Genomic DNA, 22,464 nt, shown 5'->3' with positions numbered 1-22,464 from the left:
ATTATATATTACAGTATAAAAGTGTGGAAAAGTGTTTAAGGGGCAAAGCAAGATAATGAGTGAAAATAAAGTTTGTCATAGCTTATATGCAGGTGACATTACCTGTGAATATCTGCAGTTGTGGGTTGAGAGGTTTGAAATAGGTTGACCCAGAAAAAATAACAAAGCTGATCCAGGAAACCACACAGAATCAGCTTTGTTGGGGCTCTTATTAATAACACATACGAGCCAACAGTCCAGGGTCAAGGTTTCAGAAGACATTGTTTCACAACGTCCATGGGAATCCTTCAGCCTGCTATCGATTGTCTGTCCAAGGAAAACTGTCTTATCCATGGCTTGCTCCCCTGAAACACCTTACTGCTCATTAGAATTCACCGGTGATTTCCTCTTAACTCCCATCCTCCACCCAACACACACCACACACACACACACACACACACAAGCACTGAGGCTTTTTCCTTACCAATAAATTCATTAATAATGCACACTGAGACATCCTCGGCCTGCACTTTTTCTCTCTCTCTCTCTCTCCATTTCTCCCCTCTTCGTTGCAATCCCTGTTCTGTAGATTTCAAACTAGATTTGATATTGATATGTTTTGCAAGAAAAATCACATTTTTGTCTCATTTCTCTTTTCTTTCTCTGTCCTTTTGTCTGTGTACTCCACAGGTTGCTTGTATGCAGCTGATCAATGCCCTGGTCACCTGCCCTGATGACCTGGACTTCCGGATACATCTGCGTAATGAGTTCTTAAGATGCGGCCTCAAGAAGATCCTACCTGTGAGTTATCACGCTGTCTCACAGCCCAAATGTCGAATTTTTCCTGTATCAATCAGTAAATTCATTAAATGAATTAAGTCGGTTCCGTCAAAATTCTGGTCATGAGCACAGAACAATATTTTTGTGGTTATTCTGTTAGAACCATGCACCTTGTCTTACCTTTGGCTCTTTGAATACATTCCAAGTCCACCAAGCAGAATCAAAGCTTTACAGCATAACACATAACAGCTTGAATGTATGCTGGTTAAGTGCCCAACCTTGAAAGTAACATAATTTCTTACACTATAATTAACAGATGGCTAAACAGCATTTTCAGTCATGCAACCACTTTAAAATGAACGTGATATTTATATATAATTGTCTTTAGATAAAACACACTCCAAACCAAATAATCCAAGTCCCACATGACACAAGTGACCTAAATAAGAATAGCCTTATATATTATTAATGCAATAAGTAGTAGTAGTGGTATAATTAGCAGTAGTAGCTAGTGTCAAGTGTGATGTGGTGCCAGCACCTCATCACACAGGTCGTCCTGGCATCATTATCAGCAGGCCTACACATCTTCACATGAGGCGAAGGCAAACGAGCTCCAACTCATCACTCAAGCTCTCGTTTGTAGCGAGCGGGGTGAACGTGTCACAGAGCCAGTTGTTAATAAGTCATCCCAGCTGCTCCCGTTGATTATTACTGTCATTACTTTAATTAGCTCCAATTCTGCCCCCCGATATGAAAAAAAGTCTCAGTGTACAGTCATTTATGAATGCCACGTTCACCGCTTTTAATGCCGACATTCAAGCTGACACCCGTTCATGTAATTATGAATTATGCTCAGGAGCCGGCGTAGCTGTTGGCAAAGAAAAAAATGAACTGCGCTGGAAAAAAAAAGAGCACAATTTGTTTTGTTCTTATAGTCCTTGACACATGTATTTGGCCCTCCCTTTCTCCGTCCCCCCTATTTTGTGGCATTGTGCACCTCCCTCCAATCCTCTGTTGCAAAAGACAGATGGTGGACCCGGAAAAAAACAGCGCAGGTTGATTGATACCTGCAGAAATTGGGTTACATTTGGCCCTGTCTCCGTCTGTAAACTCCACTGCCGGTGATTCATAGAGAGGTGGTAAAGAGCAATGCCGTAGCCCCTCGTGGCTGGAACAGGTGTGCAGGAATGGGTACTGTCTGGAATACCTAGTGAATGGGTTCAGGGCGTCTCGGTTCACTGTCCTACAGCTGGAACAGGAAAACTAATATTCTAGCATTACAGTTTTTTACAATAGGGATGCTCAACAGTTACACATTCAAGTTTAAAACAAGATTCAACCGTACCAATGCTATAGTAATATTCCTTGCAGGTGGTACGGCTGTTTATCATAATATGCAACGCAAGATGACCTTTTGTATAACTTCATATTTTCAGCTATGTGCCGTATGTCTAACTCATTCTAGGAGCTAAAAGAGACAGAGGAGCTCGACATCCAGCTGAAGGTGTTCAATGAAAACAAGGAGGAGGACTCTATCGAACTCTCCCATCGCCTGGATGACATCCGAGCCGAGATGGAATATCCTTTTTTTTTTTTCACCCTCTGTGTGAATATACAGATAAAGATGCCTGCAGAGCTAGGACAAGATTTGAGTGTATATTGGGGGTTTGGTCAAGCTTTACAGGCCAAAACCTCTCGTGGGTTTGTTCATTTGAGAAGGATTTGAGAAGCACGATATCCATCTCCGTCCTGTTATACCTGGTTGATAATCCTGTCATCTGAACATTCCATCTCTTTACTCTTCTTTGTTATTTACGCTTCTCTTCCTCTCCTCTTCACTTTTTCTTATTTGTCTGTTGGCGCTGGGTAAAGTAAGACCGTTGTGCGACTCAAGAGGAAGATATCAAACAGACATATGCGCTTTTCACAACAGACAATTAAACATTTATGTGCAGTCAGATTATATTCTATGCACAAGACTTCTCATGCAAAGGCATCATCCCTCCTTGTCTTCTTTTTTGATTTCAGGAGTGGGAATATTCTCCCCCAACTCTCTACCAAAGTCTAAATTCAACTCCAAAGATGCAAATAAAAGTGTAAAGTTAATAAGGTGAGCAGTATTTGAGTCCAGAGTTAGGAAACTTCCTCAGGCATCCCATAAGAAGACCCCCTTTAATAATTCACAAATCTTCTCTAAGGCTATGAATGAATGGCTGACACTGTGAGCAGACAAACCAGACGCTGACATGCTTATGCAGATGTTCAATCCCACAACCTTTCTTCACACAAATCCCAGAGTTGTAGTTCTGGCACAAAGTGCTGCCATGAGTGACAGCTTCTGTTGACACATGTAGGTGAGTGGTGGAGGGGGGTGGAGGTCGTGTATTTGTGTACGTGGAGAGAAGATGGAGAGGGGAAGAAAAAAAAAAAAGTGCACCTGGATTAATGATGTGCTTCAGCAGGTTCACAAATGAGAAGGCTCAATGTTTGCTTCCAAGGACAATGTGGTATTGATCTGCGGGCTTGGAGCATGCCTCGGCTACCCTTTTATCCTGCATAGCACACATGGAAACACACACACACACACACACACACATACGGTATCACGCTGGTAGTACATCTACTACCTGAGCATTGCATATGTGTCTTGTTTCTCCCAGCACTTTCATGAATATTAACCTGGAGAGGCTCGTCTCCTCTGTGTCCGGCCCAGGTCCAGGTGCCGAGGAGGTGACTCCAGGCCACTAATGAATATTAATGAGCTGTGGAATGTTGATTGATTGACCCTACCACTGACTGCCCTACGTCACACTCGACTGCCACTCATGTTTATTCATTATTTGGAGAGGGAGTGTAAAAGAGAGACACAGAGAGCGTGGAGGGGTTGTCATCGAATGGATTGGCATTCTGCATTAGGTTTATGTCTGCAGCTTAGTGATAGATGAAGCTAGTTGGATACTTTCCCAGTCTGAGCTCCTTCTCATGTCCTCTCAAATGCTGCTGTGGTGAGGCTTTAATTGAATCTCACAGGATTGGTAATTCTCCCAGGCCTCATACTCGGCTAATACAAGGGAGGGGAATGATACTGCAGAGGAGCCTGTATTTCCCATCCCTCCCTCTCCCAAAAAATTGATATGGGATAGGAGTTTAATTACATACATTGTTGAAATTAATAGGAAAAGTGTCAAACAGTATTTAAAAAAGAATTGATCCTCTCCAATCGCAGCGGTTGCAGATTGTTGTTTTTTTGGGATGATAGGCATGGGGAATGGAGAATGTGCTGGTTTATTTTTTTCTTTTTTTTTCTGGAGGAAATAAATTATCTGAATTATTGATGCTCTCTAACAGAGTCATCCCTCATTAGCTGTTGATGAAACCTGACAAATACAATTAGGACAAACAAATCAGGGAATTGACAAAATCTTCAGATTGACCTTTGAAAACATATACATTAGGGAGGTCCCCTCTAATCGGTCAACTGTTTTTGATCCATAACATTAGTAAACTCATTAACTATTATAAAATGTTGCCCTGCTGGTCTGTTCAGTCTTAATTTTCCAAAAGCAGAAGGGAGGAGAATCGTAACATATGCTCTCACCATGCTGAAAGTGTCACTTCATTGCTTTGCAGTCACTATTTTGCACTCCGTAAATATTTAAGCACACATTGTCAAGATCCACGCTTCATGTTATGATCAGGTTTTCATCACTGCGAACTTAACAAGGAACTGTCTCTTTGGTCTTCTTTTTTTTTTTTTTTTTTTTTTCTGCATGTGTGCACATATCCGAGGGGCTTATTCCACTTTTTCAAACAAGATGAGTGTCCATGGGGAAATCCTCCTTTCTCAAGCAAACAAATTAAAAAATGCTCTAAATCATTCATTTTCCTGGGTGCTTTGCTTCTTGGAGCTACACTTTTACAACACTAATATAAGTTGTATTATTTCTAAATTAGCGTTGGACTAGAAATAAATCATTAACATATAGATTGGATTTTTATGTTTTTCAGTGCAGGTGTTTATCCTCTTTACTCTATGTCATATAGTCCTTGCATTGTTTTTGATTTGATCATTTCAATATCAGATACTTTGTTTTTTCAGTGAATAAGAGGAATTACTAATAAATACTTTTAAAAACAAATAATCAATAAATATATGTAGAATGTGATATTTGAGAAAGGAAGAATAAAATGAGCATCAGCTTTAGATGTCAAAGCCATCAGTACTTCCTCCTGGCGAAAGCAAACATTAGACACATAATCAATACCTTTTGCAAATTTAATAACATGAATCTTTGCTCCTGAGTACATGTCAGTTTCAATCTGAGAACTGAACTACATTTTGTGCCCGGCGAATGACCGGCTCCCCAATCACTCTTGCCTTAAACATTCGAACCAGTGACTTTCTCATGTAATTAATTTGCTCTGCTCCGAGATGTTTAGAGTGACAGGTGAACCTGAGGGAGCATTCTTTATCACCAGTCCCCCCTTAGCTCTTTACACTGCTTTAGCTCCCCAGAGAGAGAGAACAGATAAGAGCAATCTCGTCTGTTTGCTTTTGAACAATGATGCCTGTCGGAAAACAAGAGGTGAGGAAAAATAAGTAGTTATAAACAAAACAAGAACTAATACGAATGTAAGTGTTTACAAGGAGTCGAGCGCACCTCTATAATGAACTCAAAATGGGGTGTTTTCTCGGGAAGCTAATCTTAACAAACTGAATTAACATTGTCATGCAGTTTGTTTTCCTTAACCTTGCTCCTGCACTGATATGAATGAAGTGTACCATCTCCTGTCCAATATGGTGAAAGATACCGGCTCAGAGCCCTACTTCCTGTCGGTCCTTCAGCACCTTTTGCTCATCAGGAACGACTATTACATCAGGTAAGTTCTGTTTGATCTTTACATTAACACTTGCTCTATTGTTCACTGATCACCAATGTAATGCTTTTTTTGTTTGTTTTTAACAGTCGATGTGAAACACTCTGAACATTTTGTGTTTACTTACAGGAAGTAGTAACTGCGTCTGTGGTTCTTTTTGTTTGGCTTTGACAACATAAAAAGTAAAAGCCTGGTAGAGATTTGTCCTCCCAAAACGTAAGAGATGTTTGGAAGCCAAACTTGAACAACTTTTTTACAACTGCACCTTTTGTCATTTACTCAAAGCTGTTGCCCATTTAACAATTATTAGCTGAGCCATCTTATTCAATAATTAAATTAAACATTAAAGTTAATTGTCTGAACAGAGAAAAAGTAAACTACGTTGTATATAATGCCATACATAAAATATGGTAAATATATGGGGTTTAAATATATATATATATATATATATATATATATGTGTGTGTGTGTGTGTGTATATATCATACATTTAAACCCAAAAGCAAAGCAATGTGGATCAGGTGGCAAATGATAGCATTGGGATAAGATTCTGTATTTTGGAATTATTAGGTCATTTTAAACTGGTCTACTTTCCTTTGGAGAGCAAATATGCCATTCACTGGGCAGTATGAATGGCATTCCTGGAGTGACACTGATGAATTCCCGGCTGTGCTCAGACCTTTTTGCAGAAATAAGACTTAAAAAACAAAACAAAAAAAGAACTCTAAAGAAGGAGGCAGGATGCAAGGAAGAAGATGAATTGATCATAGACAAGTTGCTGTTCCCTTGGAGTCATGAATAATGTATTCCACATCTATTCGTAGGAAGTGAGGAATAGAATTCGCATTAACCAGCTAGTACAGCCATGTCCACCTCGGCTCCAGTGTCCACGTACCCCTCTGAGACAGCAATAACAAGGGATCAGTACCTTTGCTCATAAAAAAGGGGGAAAAAAAGAAATGATGGTCTTTTTAAAGATATGTTTTTGAAACATTTTTTTCATCCTCCATCACAAATGCAAGGATAAACTCACACATAGGCATTAACACCAGGAATTCATTCTGACTGAGGTATTTTATTCCCTATACATCAATGATTTAGGATGATGGAAGATGCAGTACTACAGTACATGCAGCTATTGCCAATAGATACTATGTACTGTATCTTTTTCAGGCTTCGCCCTCAGTTACCATCTATTAATGCTGTGGTCAAAATTGGGTGTATGTGAAATAGTACTCGTGTTTCACAGTAGTAGTGTAGTATATGTATACTATTTTGTCAACTTGTAACCAAAACAAAAATAGACAGGTCATTGCAATGCATGGCTGTAGTTTAAATCTTTAATTGTGAAATCTTAGGTTAGAAATGTTATGTTTTGTGTGACAAACTTTGACTTTGTGTTCAAAGTAATACATTTGTCCTGATAATATCCTGTTGTTTGATCATTGTTTTATTGGAATTGATAGCACACTTGCAACCTTGATTCCTGTGTCAAATGATAATCGCCATCAAATGATAATTGGTTGAATAATATAATAAGTATTCTAATAATAAGAAGGTCTACAGTGGGCAAACGGGTTAAAGAGCTTTGTCTACTGTCATTCCTCGTAACACAACATTAGTTGTTGCGCTCCCCCTCCGGGGCTTGGTTTATTTTTGATAATTAATCTCTCACTGCAAGCTTAATGAATGGAAGCACATCAAACCCACCCAGTAAATGTAGAGCAGATCTGCTCTTTTGGAGTCTAGCGATATGGGGATTACACTGGTTATGTGGAGCAGAGCTGGATCAAGTGGCTGGGGCTGTGCTGAACTGCGAGCTATCATTGGAAGAAATGAAGGCGCCAGAGTAAAAGACGGGGTGGGGTGTGATGCAGGGGACACACGCTTGCTTTCTGGAGCCCCGGCCCTGCCCACTGTGGAGGGGGGCCTGACAGTTCTGGGTCACTCTCTCCGTCTGTAGTTATCTCCACCCCAGTCGCTATCTGCTCGGTGGTGGCGGAGGATGGAGGACGAAGGGAAAATAGGGCGGCTTATTGAGATAATAATGTGGTGTACATCGGTGACAGTTGTAAGCCGAGTGCCACAGTGCTTAAGCCACGCAGGGCGATGTGTGAGCTTTCACTAGCTTCTTCCAATCATGAGTGGGCGAATCCGCCAGCTCAGGCTTGATGTATGGCATTTCATGCTTTCAAAACAGTGCACCTAAATGCTGATTTATTCTTATTTTGCTTTGGCTCCCAAATTTGTGTTCTTTCATATTTTGGTTCAGAACGTGATGCGGCCTGTCCACCCACAAGGTAGCAACAGAACACAGTCTTTGAATTTATGGGCAACAGTTAGTCACAGCCTTGGAAACAACTATTCCATTTGATTTTTATAATGAGAAGTTTCTGTTTATCACGTTCCTTTTCCTTTCGACACATACTTTGATGTAAGTTGCTTTTTTTTGGTGTTACACAAAATGAACCCACCTTACAGCAGACACTTTGCTCACAGCTCTGCCTCCTCAAATCAGTTATGACATTTAAGTAACAGCAGTGCTCCTTCCCCTTAAAGCCTTCATGCAGAGCCATCAGACAGGCAGAGCTTGCAAATATACTATGGTTTCTAAAAAAAGGAACAGAATATATGTAAATTAAAACAACATCAGCTGCCGCTGGAAGATATTTGGAGTGTTGCACTGGATTTTTATGCTTTGGGACCCAAATGTAAACATAGCCTCTCTACTTTGTGCCCACTAGGAAACTGTAATTTTAAAATGAGATGAAAGGAGTTGATGTGATTATTAAATCAGAAGACTGTCCCTTCTCCAGCTATTGAAACTATGTTTTCCTACTAGTAATGAATTCTTCCCACTCCACCCCTACTCAAGATTTCAGAGTGCTGTACCAGATTCCTGATTGCCCATCCTTTCTCAAGCAAACTGCATTTTATTGTGAGCATCATAAAGGGTCTATTTTCAACATCTACCTCAGTTCAAATCTCAACTACCAATTTAAAATAAATGGAGCTTAGGTCTTTAGAGGAATCAAAAAAAAAAGTTGTTTCTTTGGCGAATTTAACCATCAATTTCTGGTCAATGTCATGCTTATAAAATAATGATTTCTCAGTTTGGAGTTCACCTTAAGTTGCCATTGTATTTGCTAAATGTCACTTGCAATTAAAGTTGATAATGTTACTGAGAAAAGGTTACATACCAACCTGTGTGTCGGAAGGAGACTCTCAGGCTGAATCAGACACCCTGCTCGACAACACCGAGCTCTCAGTCACACTCCTAACCGGCTGACATGTTTTCCTGGTCATTGTGCTTTCAATTACACACATTACACTGATTACATTTACATTTCACTTTTTATGGTTGCTCCTAATTGGCAAAGATGATTGCAAATTAGGCAAGAGGGCAAGCGTAGCCTTGGCTACCGTCTGTCACCTTGAAATGGACAGACGAACACACAGACCTGGGCTCTGTGTGCCCATTAATCTGCTAATTTCATGATTGTGCCGAAGCAAGTGATCAAATTTAATAGGGTGCCTATTTTCTCCAGCAGCTCAGTTTTTGACATGGCATTTTGTGACCTCTAGCTTGTATAAGGGAATAATTTGTGGTTAATTAGCCTTGTAGAGTTTATGTCACTCATATTTTTTTCCTGTGGCTTGTCTAATTGTTCTGCTTTATGTTTTTCTGACCCCTCAGGCCTCAGTATTACAAGGTGATAGAAGAATGCGTGTCTCAGGTGGTCCTGCATCGCAATGGCATGGACCCGGACTTTGGCAGTAAAAGATTGGACGTGGACTTCACCCATCTGATCGGTACTTTATTAATTGCTACATATTTCAACACTCATTTATTTAACACGTGTGTTGGCAAAAGTTTAATATGTGAAATAAAAGTCTCCAAAGTCTTGCAGTAAAGATCCTTATATTCTGAAATCATCATTAAGATCAGTTTCTTTTTAAACTATGTGCTGCAGGGGGCATTTCACTTGATGTTTTGGTACCTCGCAGTCATTCTCATTATCCTCCCCGATCCCCCTGAGATTCCTCTGACAAACATCTGCCGTGGCTTGACATATAAGATGGAGGTCATCTAATTATTGATGAATAATACATTATATTTGGTCAAATGAATTCAGCTAGTTTACAATCATTTTAGATGTAATTTTACCTCAGTTACTCAGTCGTTAGCCGTGTTCATGGAATCATTGAAATAAAACATCAATTTACACTGCATTACTAATGGAGACTTTTTTTTCAAACAGAGAAAATAAATAAATATCACGACTTTGTTTCTCTCTGTGGTGTCACTGGCGGTTCTGTAACTTGCCAACAAAGGGTCATTAAAAGTTTGTAAACCCGTCCTCAGTGGACTGATGCAGCAGTGAATAAGTTTTGTCACTCACTTTACTGAGATTTAATCAGTTAATAAGAATCTTTCAAGAATGTGTTTTATTAAAATACAGACAAACAACAGAGATGCCACATCCACATGGCTTTTTGAATTATGCCTTTCCTCACTTTTTTAGGGCTTTTCTGTTTTTAGCTTCTTTTTTTTTCATATTCACATCGGGGTGTTGTTTTTTAACAACAATTATTTTCCAGCAGGAAACTATGCTCTGTGATCTGTGATCTAACAATAATTAACACTTAAAACTTGCACATTCACTATCCCTCAGATCATTCATTTACAGAGTAATTGTGAAATTAAAAAAAAAAAAACTGAAAAATTGAAACGCATAATACATTCGGAAAACAGTTATTTGAAGAAAATTGAGTAAAATTCACAAACACACTGAAGTTGTTCTGTATGTAAAGCTCTTACTGATTTTTAATCTTGTCCAAGACTCACCCTTAAGCAACAGATAACAGCTCACAATTTTTAGGTGATGATTCCTACTGTTTAGGGACACTCTTTGTCAGTGAGAGGAAACTGAAGAGGAGGGGAAATATTAGCACATCTGCATGAGCCAAGAATTGCTCAGCATGAGTTATTTCACTTTATATGAGGCATTTATTGAACATATGTAAATACTTTTTTTTCACAAGGTCAACACAGCAGTTGTATCATTTTCCAAAGATTTACATTTCATACTTTTTTCCTTGAGTAGACATGTTTATTAATGTTTATTCATTTATTTTAATAATCAATGAGTTTTGCATTTAATCTATTTTACACAACCTTTGAAGGGGACATATATGTTTGTCCACTAAAGAATTACGTATCTCATCTGAAAATATATAGATTGATACTTTAAATAGTATGTATTAATTGACCAATAAACCTTGAAATGCCAACATAAGTGACTCACTTGAGGGCTGGTTTTCCTTCTGAAAACACACTTGCAATTTTTAGGTACGGTGAAATGCACCCATGATCTATAGAATATTTGTAAGAACATCCTAAATTGTAAACATCTTACAGATTTAACCTTTGAAGGAACATTTCCAATCGCATATGCTTTAATTTACCTCGTGAAACAAGTCCTATGTCTAATTGAAAATCCCACATGAGGAGCTAATGATGCACATGGCGTCTTTGAAGTGACTCATGACTGTGGCTTTCTTGTCTCACAGATCAGTGCGTGGATAAAGCCAAAGTTGAAGAGAGTGAGCAGAAGGCTGCGGAGTACTCCAAAAAGGTGAGACATTAATCACCCCCAACAGCCCCCTTTGGTTGGCCGGCTCCCATCAGGAAAGTTTTTTTCCTTCCTCAGAGCTCCTAGACAAGCTATTGATTTTCCATGCCCTGATCAATACCTGGGTGTGACGCTACATGATCCGTATCAGCATTACAAGAATCAATGCCGATGCTCTGATGTATACTTATTTGTGCACACTGCTGGTACAGAGTTAAGTTATGTGCCGGCTCTTTTTCTCTTTATCTCACATTTCCCTATACTATCATTGGATTGATTCATTATTTGCCTGATTGTTTGATTCTATTTTAAATTTAAAGATAAATAAAATAACTGCATATTTAAAACTTTACCTGCCGCATATTTTGTACCATCTTTAAATGTATCTTAAGGGAGCCTCACAACCACTGTCTGGCCACACCAAAGGGGGTCCTGGATGTTTTTTTCTTAAGAGTCCTGTCCCATCAGCCCACCAGACACCCTGCTGGGCCGGTGAAGACATTGTAGCGACATGGCTTGGTCTCTGCAAAGGTTAGATCCATCAACATACATGAAAGCAAGGCCTGAAACAAAGACACAAGACAACGGGGCTCTAGGGCCATGAGAGCTATGAATAGAAACTGTCCGGAGAGTGTAAGACGGCGTGTTTCGGAGCCTGTTGATGTGCCCTGTGGCTATTCCCTGGAGACAATGTGTCGCTCACCATCCTCCGTGTTTTTGCATCTATCTCATATGGGCATGTAGAAATACTTGTGTCTCTTTTCTTGCAGTTTGATGAGGAGTTCAGTGCACGGCAGGAGGCCCAGGCCGAGTCTCAAAAGAAGGAAGAGAGAATCAAAGAGCTGGAGGGGAAGATCCAGGCTCTGGAGTCCCAGGTAAATCCATAAAAAGAAACCCCACTACTGTGCAAAACAGTGTTACATTCCCCCACGGATCCTTTATCTTGTATGTTTTCCCAAAAAAGCATGAAAAAGAAGATAGTGAAAATTCGTATGTCCAGAAGGTCCCTAATCGTTTTCTTTTTCTTTTATTTGAAAAACGTCTCATACAATCTCACACGGAATGAAAATGTTTCTAACTAACTAAGAAAAAGGGGTGATTTGTTCAGAAGGATAGCTTTCCACCTCACTTACAGATGTGCTGCTGCTGTAAGTGGGAGCTATCATCCATGCAAGAACGTTTGATTTAATAAAGGGTCAATCTCCTTCTTAAGTTGTAGCTCTTTATATGAGCGAATTGCTCTATTGAGGCTTTCCCTATGTAATTCTATCATCACAGCGATGGATTGCATTTCTTTTCTCCGTCTCTACTACATTCCTTACCAGTCAAAACCCTCCATTTTGAGCACAGAAAATGACTGCTATTTCCCCCTTAACCCAATTCCAAATACTTTAGCACTGCCTTGGGACAAAAGGGCAGTTTGCTTTCCTGCTTAGGGAATTTAATATAAACCAGCATTGAATGATGGTATGGCTACATTTATATCAGAGATTGCTTTTTCTTTCAAACATTCATCTCTGGTTGCTTAGGTTAGCACTCCCCGTCTGATAAACTACACCTGCATACGTGGTCCCAGCATCACTCTTACTTCAGTCTTCTAGCAATCATTCTTAGATCCACAACAAATGTTGTTATGCAGTACAAGCTTCGGCTGTTGTCCTTGCCAAAGTCGCGTAGTGTTTTCCTCCTTAGAACTAGGGCTGCACAATTAATCAAATTTCAATCGATCAAGATTTTGGCTTCACCCAATTTAATGAACTGCGATGTTGACATTTAAAATAGAAAAACTTTGCTGCGGGGGGGCGATCGAGCTGTTTTGGCTTCCCTTTACGGGAGTTGTCCTGCAGCGGCAAACTGTGAAAAACTTTTCTGAATGGTGTGGCTGCAATGCTGAGAAAATAGGTAATAAAATTAAAATTAAAATTTAGTTGAAATCAAACCTTATTCTTAGTCTTATTTTAATGTAAAAAAAAATAGCAGGAATATAGCACGATGTAAAGATGAAAGCAGTGCTCTGCTGTTTTAGTTTTGGGTAAAGGGTTCTGGTAAAAAAAAATATATATAATGTATTTTTTACTTCTAGGAATTAAGTTCAAGTCTTATTAACGATTTGTGCATTAGCAGGAAAGTAGTAGTGTAGTAGTAGTTACACAGATTCTCGCGGATCTCGTGAAATTCTGAGAATCTGGCTGCTGTGGAAGGTAAGAAATGTAGCACAGCATGGAAACAGTTATTTTTTTTTATATGAAAGCGCAATTACAAAATTTGATCCCTAAAATCAGTAAATGATAAATAATTATGATTCTCAATATTGATCATAATCGTGCAGCCCTACTTCAAACCTAATCTGTGTGAGGCTCCCGCTCTTGCGCCTCATGTGCTGTGCATTTAGTGCCGCTGCACCACTTGTTACCTGCATTTGTACCCAAACGGGTTCAACACTCAGTGTGTTCCTGATTAATGCCCGCCCATTTTAACGAGACCATCAGAATCTAAAGCTCCCCTCCACCTGCTCCGCCTGCTCGCCCATATTCCTCACTTGCTCTCTCCTTCTTCCGCCTTCTGTCAGAAACGAATGCATCAGGCTGTGTTACCTTTGCCTGCCCTCCTTCACTTGTTTGGGCTTTTTATGTTGTTTCTGAGTGTTTTTCTTCCCCATAACACACCTTCCCCTCACCCTCCCCTGGCAGGCCTCTGTCTTTTGAAGACTGACTGACTGCGGTGCATTAACAGGTAGTGTAGAGCAGGGAAGCCCTGGAGAGTCAGGCCCTCTCTTCCTCTGTTTTTTTCTCACTGCTCCTTCAAAGAGCCTGCTGGAGAGCCACACATCAACAAACATTAACCTCAGCAGGGAAATATGTCATTTATTTGGCACAAACCTGCATGAATGTGGCCATTAGGACTGTAGAATATCACCTCTGTATCTTCAAAGAACATAAATAAAGCATAGCACAAAAGGGATACACTATTGAGTCTAAATAAACTTTACTTTGAATGTGGATTTATGGAAAGTGCAGTTCATTTTCACTGGCCTCATGGGTTTATTTATTCTTAATCAGAGTAGATTTTTGGGCTGTCAGGGCTTAAAAAGAAGAAAAAGAAATCTTCTAATATATGCAAGTTCTGTAATAACACTTCAGTTATCTCTCTTTTTAATGTTAGGCAGGTGTTCACATAGACCATTCAATTACTACCTCAAGCAATGAACAAAACAACAGTGTCATCCTCTCAGACGGTTGTGTTTCTGCGACTTCGCAAAGACTAGGCTGAAAGGATGTGTTTTGCAACCTAATTCAACGTTTGACACAGTGTTGTTGAAGACCATTAACTGTGAGAGCGCAGGACCTTTTAAATCACCGTGAGGACTCGCTTTCAGTTTGTCCATCAAAGCCGCTGCGCTTTCACGTCATTTTGCTGAATGTGAATGAAGTGAGAGCTAACCCTAACCTTTCATCTACCCAGACTGAATTCCTGTCAGATATTAAAACACATGCATGCCGGAGTCGCTTCCCTTCACCTTGTTTGTGAACCAACACATTTAATGAGAGTCTTTGTCGGGGAACTTTGGCAGTGTAACAAGATACCTGTTTGATGTGTCTGTTTGATTAGCCCCCAATTGAGTTGAGTGGAGGTTCTGCCTGTAAACATCAACAAAGGACATAGGAATCACAACAAGTGAGAAAATCATCCACTCTTCCTCCAGACCCTTTGCTTTCAGACATTCACGGCGAAAAAGGGAAGGAAGGTATTCATTGAAATGGCTCTGGATGTGATGAATAATGTAGCACTGCAGTGGTACATTGGAGCACTCTGCGCCATCCCATTAATAGGTTTTAACAACCTAGAGGTCTTGTAGCTGACCCAGCTTGGCCCCAAGAGGAGCTGGAGGTGTAGCGGACCACTTTCTTTCTCGTTTTTTTCTTCTTTGCCAGGCTGCCTTCCGCCCTGGCTGATTACAGAATATGAGTCGACTGACACCAGAACTCACAATGTGGTCACTATTACAATGTGTGTTTTGCTGTTATGAGATAGAGCCAGTTTAGTTGTTTATCAAATATATATATATACATATACAGTCAAATCCACATTGAAATGAACTGTTCTACAGAAAATGGTGGTCAAAAGAGCAAGACATACGGTTCTAGACCTGCTGAAAATCCTAAAAACTGAAATATCTCAAAGCCTCTAACTTTTAATCCCTGAGGATGAAAACAAACAAAAACTTTTCTTTGCTTTAAATATTGCACTTTACTACCATTTTCCGAAGTTCTATCTTTTTTAAGAAAACCCTACTAAAAGATTCTATCTCCTTTTCCATTACAGTATCAACTATTTACTTCTCTACAGTTCATAGTAGGAGGTGTTCTCTAGGAACGACTCCATGAAAATGTTGCATTTCCTCTGTTGTGCAATAGGTTTCCATCCTGTTTTCTTTTGGCAAGGTCGCACACACAAATGTCAAAGCAAAATGGTTACATTTCTAAAAACAAAGACCGCAGAGAGAAAAATCAGTGTCCATCACACATCTAAGAGGTTTAAGTTGAAATGTATTTTACAATGCCGTAAACGTAAGAAGGATTTTAAGGTACACCAACTGTCAGTGATGCTGTGCCTTGTTCCTTTCATGTTGCAGTCAGTGCTCTACACTGATGTTCTTTTGAAGGTAGATTACATCTTGTTTTAGGTGTAAAAGTACAGTACACTCTGCCTTTTGCACATCAAATAGCTCATTCAGACAAAATGGGAATATAACACTGTATTCGTCATTAACTGTTTAAAGGACATCTTCTCTCCCCTGCTCGCTTCTTTTTCTGACTCTTTTTTTTGTGTTTGGTGTGAGTGCTGTACCTGTTCCAGTGTACTAGTGTTCTTCTTCTCTGTCTATCTAACACCCCCCCCCATTTGTGCCTCTCTGTTGCCCTGTGTGTCTGTTGTGACTTGTGTGTTTCCATGGTGTGTGTCTGTGGTGTGTGTGTGTGTGTGTGTTGTATCTGCACAGTTAACTATTGAAAAAGACAAGCTCAAAGAGGCTCAGAGACTCATCAGTGAATCTGAAGCCAAGGTGGGTGTCTTCCTTGCATGCTCGGACCTCGACAAAATCACACATTTAATCACCTGCAAATCCAAGTTATATATTGAATTATATTGGATTGTGGTGGTTCAAATCTTTTGTTGAACTGATTATTGAACTGATCTCTGCGAGTCCTACTCCATATTATGCATTACATGTTTTGAATCACCTGTAAATCGTCTTATTTGAATATATGTGAAATGACTTGCAAGGGGAAACAAATTCAAAGAAAACTTAACAAAAGAAAGTTCTTTATAGCATTATGATAACTGTTGTTAAACTCTATAGTTGTGTTTAACTACACACATATCCTGCCTGTTTAATGCAATTTTCATTAAACACTTTGTGATTTAATTCCTCGATCAGAATTGAGGTTTGGGCAAAGATTTAATCACATAGCATTCAGAGTTGATTACCTGCCATGCTGACCTCCCAATTGAGTCCGAAAGACTATGAATCAAAATTGGATGGGTTATTTCATATTAGTCCAGTTTTCTATTATACACAGAGCTCCAGATGGGCTCTAAAGTAACATCCGCCGAAAAGCATCAAACAAGACCTTCACATGCCGTCGAGAAACACAATAGACATATTTCTATCTAGTCTCTGTAGATAGATATGTTTTCTTCACATAATCACATGTTTTATTATACCTACATTACTTGCATTTGCTATGGACATACATAATTTATGAGCTACTTACAATAGGTACAACGTTAAACATAAAGTCTGATATTGTCCAATAGGAATTCAGTATAAAATTGTAGTTATCATTTAAGTCAAAATACACATTTATATACAATTTTACAACATACAGATCTCTTTTTTGTTTAGATGTTTGCTTTGGTATCTGAGGACAAAGAAGTCAGTTGCAATGGTTTTCGATCCCAAGGGTTCAGTGAAACACTCGGCTCTCTCGCTGGGTAGATGAGAGAGAGAGCGAGAGAGAGAGATAGAGATAAAGACTCGGCGGGCTCCTCAGTATGGAAACAACTGCGCTCTAATTTAGCAGCTAATTTGCTTCCATTCTCTCATATTAATCTTAAAAGAGGAAGCGGGCCACGGGGGGCTGGAGATTGACAGACATGTAATCATTGGATGTGGATATCACTGAGAGGCTCTGGGCGTTCTGTGCGAGAAGCTCCTTGCAGACCACCTTCTTAATTTTGGCCCTAATAAACAATCCACCCATTCCATTATGCAATGAAACACAACGTAATGTCTTTAAATATGAAGCCAATTACATTTTACGCACACAATCAAGTGACTGAGGCAAAAGCACATTGTGGGGAATTGGGTTTGGAAATGAGAAGTGCAAGTGGAAATGCTTTTTTGGTAAGAGGCGGCATCTAATCTAAGATCAAACCCTGTCTTAGTGCGGGTGTCTGTAATTGTTGTATTTGCATAACTTTTCTTTCTCTGAAACATTTTTCTATTGGCATTATCCCTGACTACCTGTGTATGTGGTTTGTGTGATAGTGCAGACATGTCAAAGGACTGAATTGTCTTATCAGTCTGGGGTCTAATTACATCCCTGTCTACTGTTTAATATTAATAGCTTGCCATTGTGAGGACTCATCATGAAGACTTGATGGGAAAGCAACATTCTTATCTATTGTAAATTAAAACAGTAGTTGGTCACAGGTGTTTTTCCAACATTTTGCTATATATTTACATGCATATCCACAAAGATTAATATACACAGTAGGCCAACCTTTTGGCAAATTCACAATTCTCCATATAAAGCGGAGAATTCCAGTAGTGTCATAAAACCAGATTAACTAGTTGAGTTTAAGATTGGTGGTGTAAATATGAATGGCTTCATGATTTATAATCACGTCTGCCGACATTGATGATCTTAGTACAGTTTTTGCAACCTGACGCAAACTAGGAGATGTAGCAACATACTGATAGATGAATAAATTGCTGATGGGACTTGACAAACAAGCTAAATTCGTTTAATATAAGCATGTTTGTCTTATTCGGCAGCTGCATTAGGACTTGCTTGCATCAAATAGTTTTCAAAATTACATATTCATTTTTTAAAAGAGACAATATCTGGTCAAAAGAAGGACGGAATTTGCGTGCATTTTCTGATGCCAAATTTTGTGGTAGAGAACTGTCGATAGTAAAAGAAAAACAAACCAAAAAAAGTTAACTTGGAAGACATATCCACAAAAATGGTTGGTAAACTTGTAATCATGATCTCTTTGGTTGGTAAAGACAGGAACACAGCAGAGGACATGGCCTCCTCATGTGGTTTGAACTTGGAAGAAAGAACTCCCACAGAAACTAGCAATCCTTGTTATTGACACATACTCTGCTCACAGCCAAAGCCCAAGGCCAGTTACTAAGATACTGAAGTGCAGTTAGTAAAATATTGTTTTTCACAGCACAAAATGCTTCCTCACTGGCACAAAACAAAAAAATATATCTGACTCTTTCCTATAAGTGACATCAGAACAAAGTTTAGATTAACCCATAGGGAGCCTCATTGATTTGTAGGCCATCATTAACATTTCTACCCTCTATTTGCAGATAGCAGCAGGTCCAACTCCAACTGCTCCCGGAGCACCACCTCCACCACCCATACCAGGCGGTGCAGCGGCTCCCCCTCCACCACCTCCTCCACCACCTCCACCTGGTGGCTGTCCTCCCCCACCTCCTCCTCCTCCCCCTCCTCTCCCTGGTCACGCTGGCATTCCACCACCACCGCCTCCACCACCTCCTCCCCCTGGCGGAGGACCCCCACCTCCCCCACCACCCCCTGGTTGCGGGCCCCCGCCTCCTCCGCCCGGCTTCGGCGGCCTAGGTGGGCCTCCGCCTTTTGCGATGCCTGTCATCAAACTGCCTTATGGACTGGAGACCAAGAAGACCTACAAGCCTGAGACCGTGATGAAGAGGGTGAACTGGACCAAGGTATGTTAACCTGAGTAAATATTCTCAAGTGCACTGATTATATATTACCAAATATTCCTCTGTTGACATGAAATACTTTACTAAATACTAATCTCTCCAAAATCCCATGCGAACATTTAGCACTGGCTTTAGAGGATTCTTGACGTAAACCTTCACAGTAAGTAGATGTGATGTTGAGGATCGAAACCAAAAGGAGCTCGTTTCAAATGCACTCTAGCGAAGCAATCTAGTCAGGCAACCGTTCAGCCAAAGGCTAAACTATTCCACATTCAGCACCCATTTCAAAGGATTCTACAGTAAACAATTTTCATTGCTCAAATGTCCTTGGATTTGCACAATTACTATAATTGAATGAAGACTGGGCTGTGTAAGGTGCCATCACGTTTGAATACAATTTCAATAGGACATTCTCTTGTGTGTGGGCTCTATTTTACCATAGATAATTTATCCGTTGCCTCAGGAGTTCTCAGCACTAATTTAATGGTTCTTTGCCGATGCTTGTGTGGCCTTGCATCTTTGTCTTTCATTACTGACAGCAACCAAAACATCAGACTAGTTCGTTTGACATCATGTTAGTGCTACACATTATGTTAAATGGTTTTAGTAGAATCAAGCTATATTTTGGAAAGAAATTTCAAAAGTGACTTTTCAATGTGTTGAAGGCCATTGCACAGTAGTTATCTCTTCACAATTTTCCCTTTTTTCTCCTGAAAGAAACAAGTTAACGAATGGGGAAAATTTCGTTTTTTTGTGATACGTTATTCATTCAACAATAGGCCATCAAATGACACACATAAATGAGAGAAATAAATGTGGAAATGCAAGTCAATGCTGACAATTGCATAGTAAGCAGCAGGTTACAGGTGGAATTTCTGTCACCGCAAGTTCACTTCAAAATGCCATTTATGTAAATGCTTCTCTGTGTGTGGGTGTTTGTATTCCAGGAGGTAAAATAATTAATGGTATCATAGTTTGAAATATCAACAAGATAAACAGTCATTATAAATAAGAAAAACAACAATTTTATTTTTTGTTTGTTAATACCATGTGGGGCTGATGTTGCTTTGTGATATTTTAAATGTTACACTTTTTTATGCCTTATCTTCATGGTTTTGCACATAGGGTTCGTGTCTGGGACGTGTACAGAGGTTCATTTGCAGGTGTATTGACCTTGCCTCCACAGAGATTATAGTTCGGTGATGCAAATTAAATTCATAACCACCTGAGGAAAAACAATCCGTGTCTCTTGTGCCGATTAAGTGGGACAAGAGTCGTCTGTCTTCTCTGTGTGCAGCAGATGGAAGTATGGGAGTGCCAGGAGCAACTATGATTTGGTTGTATAAAGAAGGAAGGGGGATGAAAAGATACTTGTTATTTTCTGTACCTACATCCGCTCTTTTTCACTACCCCATACATGTTGGGCAAGAGTATGAATCACAGAGATTTGATAAGGAGGAGAAAAAGAGGGCTGAAAAAAAATAATTTAAAATCAAGCGGGCAGCTAAAAGTTTATGATTTATTTCATCACCTGTGCACAGCTGATAACTAGTGAAGTACTGACAAACATACAAGTAGCATACATACATGCTTCTGTACTGTAGCTAAAGTGACATATCCACAATTAGTGGGGAAAGCTTAGCATTGGATAAAAGTATACTTTGGGTTTTTTACTTACAGAAGAGGTCCTCCAGTCAAGCAAGGGATGTGATTGTTGGGATTTTTAGTCAGGAGCAGGACAAGGCACCATCATGGGAAAGACCAGATCAGACCCACATTGGGAAATGCCAGCTTTGTATAAGTGCTGAATGCATTTTAAATCCAGTTATTTCTTTCCCTGCATTTACTTCCATATTCCCAAAGAAAGTTATTAGTGAAGAATAAATATGGGACCCTCCAAATGCCAAAATAAACAACACATAAACAATTTAGCTCTGGCTGCTGTTTTCGGCTTATTCATTTTAAATTTCAAAAACAGGACTATAGACTCCCCATAGAAAATAAAATGCAAATAATCTTACTGTGCTAATGAAGGATATCTGTAAACATATGGGAATAGCAGAACAAATGGCAGCATGGATGCAATGGGGTGAAGGAAATAGCAAATGTTGTATAGAGCACCATGAGACAGTCTCATGTTTAAGCTCATTAGATATTAGATAATTATCTCAAGTTGTATCTCATCCCTGTTTTTTAAACATAGATATGACATCTTTTTTTTGGTCATGGCCAGCAAGAAACCCCATACATTATGCACTAGGCTGAGAGTTAAGTAACGGAAAATCATCAATATATTTTCACCAGCTTTGTACTCAGTCGCAAATCTTTAATTGTGCCTGTGATTATATCTTCAATTTGTGTGGCTACAAATTAATTTGGGGTAGGCCTTTAAATAATCTGTGATTGAGCCTTCTTATTCTAGTTTCTACTGAAAGCGACTTAGGTGCTATATTTACTTTGGATTCATAACACAATAGCACAATACCATAAAAACTAAATTAAAAAGTTCTTTACAGAGTCTTTTGGTTCTCAGTTGTGAAGCAATAAAGAAGTTTCCAGCACCATGTAAAGGCAGGAACACGGTAACACGTTGAATCAAGTCAAAAAGAGGATGAGACATCGGATCCCACAGGATCGTCAAAATGGACAAGCTTATGGATGAAATAGTTTTGCCTCTGCAGCTGACATGTTGATAAAACTTATCAGCAAAGAGTCTTTCTTCTGCAGTTCAGAGTCTGCAGATATCCTCTTTGAAGCTAGTGATGTCTCTTTTTGCCCTCTGGAGCTACAGGCAGTCTTTGCACGCATGGCTTTGTCGTGGCTTTGTCAGCTTGTGCAATGATCTTTCTCCCTTGTTAGAAAGGTGACACTCAAGTTTCAGACCACAACTGATATGATGGGATCAGGATTTATCACGATGAAGCTAATAGCATTTCTTGGTTTCTTGACTGGCAGGTTTTTTTTTTTCAGTAAGGCAAATACAGGAGGCCAAACATTTTTCTTGCTATAATCAATTACATTTCAGTTAATGGATTTGTAACCATGCTTAATGGCATGATAATAAACAGTCATTGGTTTTTTGTTGAATCTCAGATGAGTAATTAGCTGGCCCTTGAAGGAGTTGAGTAAGGTCAAATTTAACAGTTTATACTAAAATCACTAATTAATCACCCATTTATAAGTGGTTTAAATTTTTTAGTTTTG

The 22,464-nt window shown here is 39.5% G+C and overlaps 1 protein-coding gene across 2 annotated transcripts in view; it reads left to right on the top strand.

The window, feature by feature from the left end:
• The window catches only part of diaph2 (diaphanous-related formin 2), a 354,189-nt gene that overhangs the window by 118,912 nt on the left and 212,813 nt on the right, over positions 1–22,464 (top strand). For both annotated transcript variants that reach the window (XM_054597377.1, XM_054597376.1), the window contains 7 exons: positions 670–780; positions 2,225–2,337; positions 5,524–5,640; positions 9,335–9,450; positions 11,212–11,276; positions 12,044–12,148; positions 18,883–19,263. In XM_054597377.1, the coding sequence (XP_054453352.1) occupies positions 670–780; positions 2,225–2,337; positions 5,524–5,640; positions 9,335–9,450; positions 11,212–11,276; positions 12,044–12,148; positions 18,883–19,263 (1,008 nt within the window). The remainder of the gene's footprint in view (positions 1–669; positions 781–2,224; positions 2,338–5,523; positions 5,641–9,334; positions 9,451–11,211; positions 11,277–12,043; positions 12,149–18,882; positions 19,264–22,464) is intronic.

Source organism: Anoplopoma fimbria, chromosome 4 (assembly GCF_027596085.1).
Source record: "Anoplopoma fimbria isolate UVic2021 breed Golden Eagle Sablefish chromosome 4, Afim_UVic_2022, whole genome shotgun sequence".
NCBI lineage: Eukaryota > Metazoa > Chordata > Actinopteri > Perciformes > Anoplopomatidae > Anoplopoma > Anoplopoma fimbria.
The sequence above is the reverse complement of the archived record's forward strand: the minus strand, read 5'-3'. Positions and strand labels throughout refer to the sequence as shown.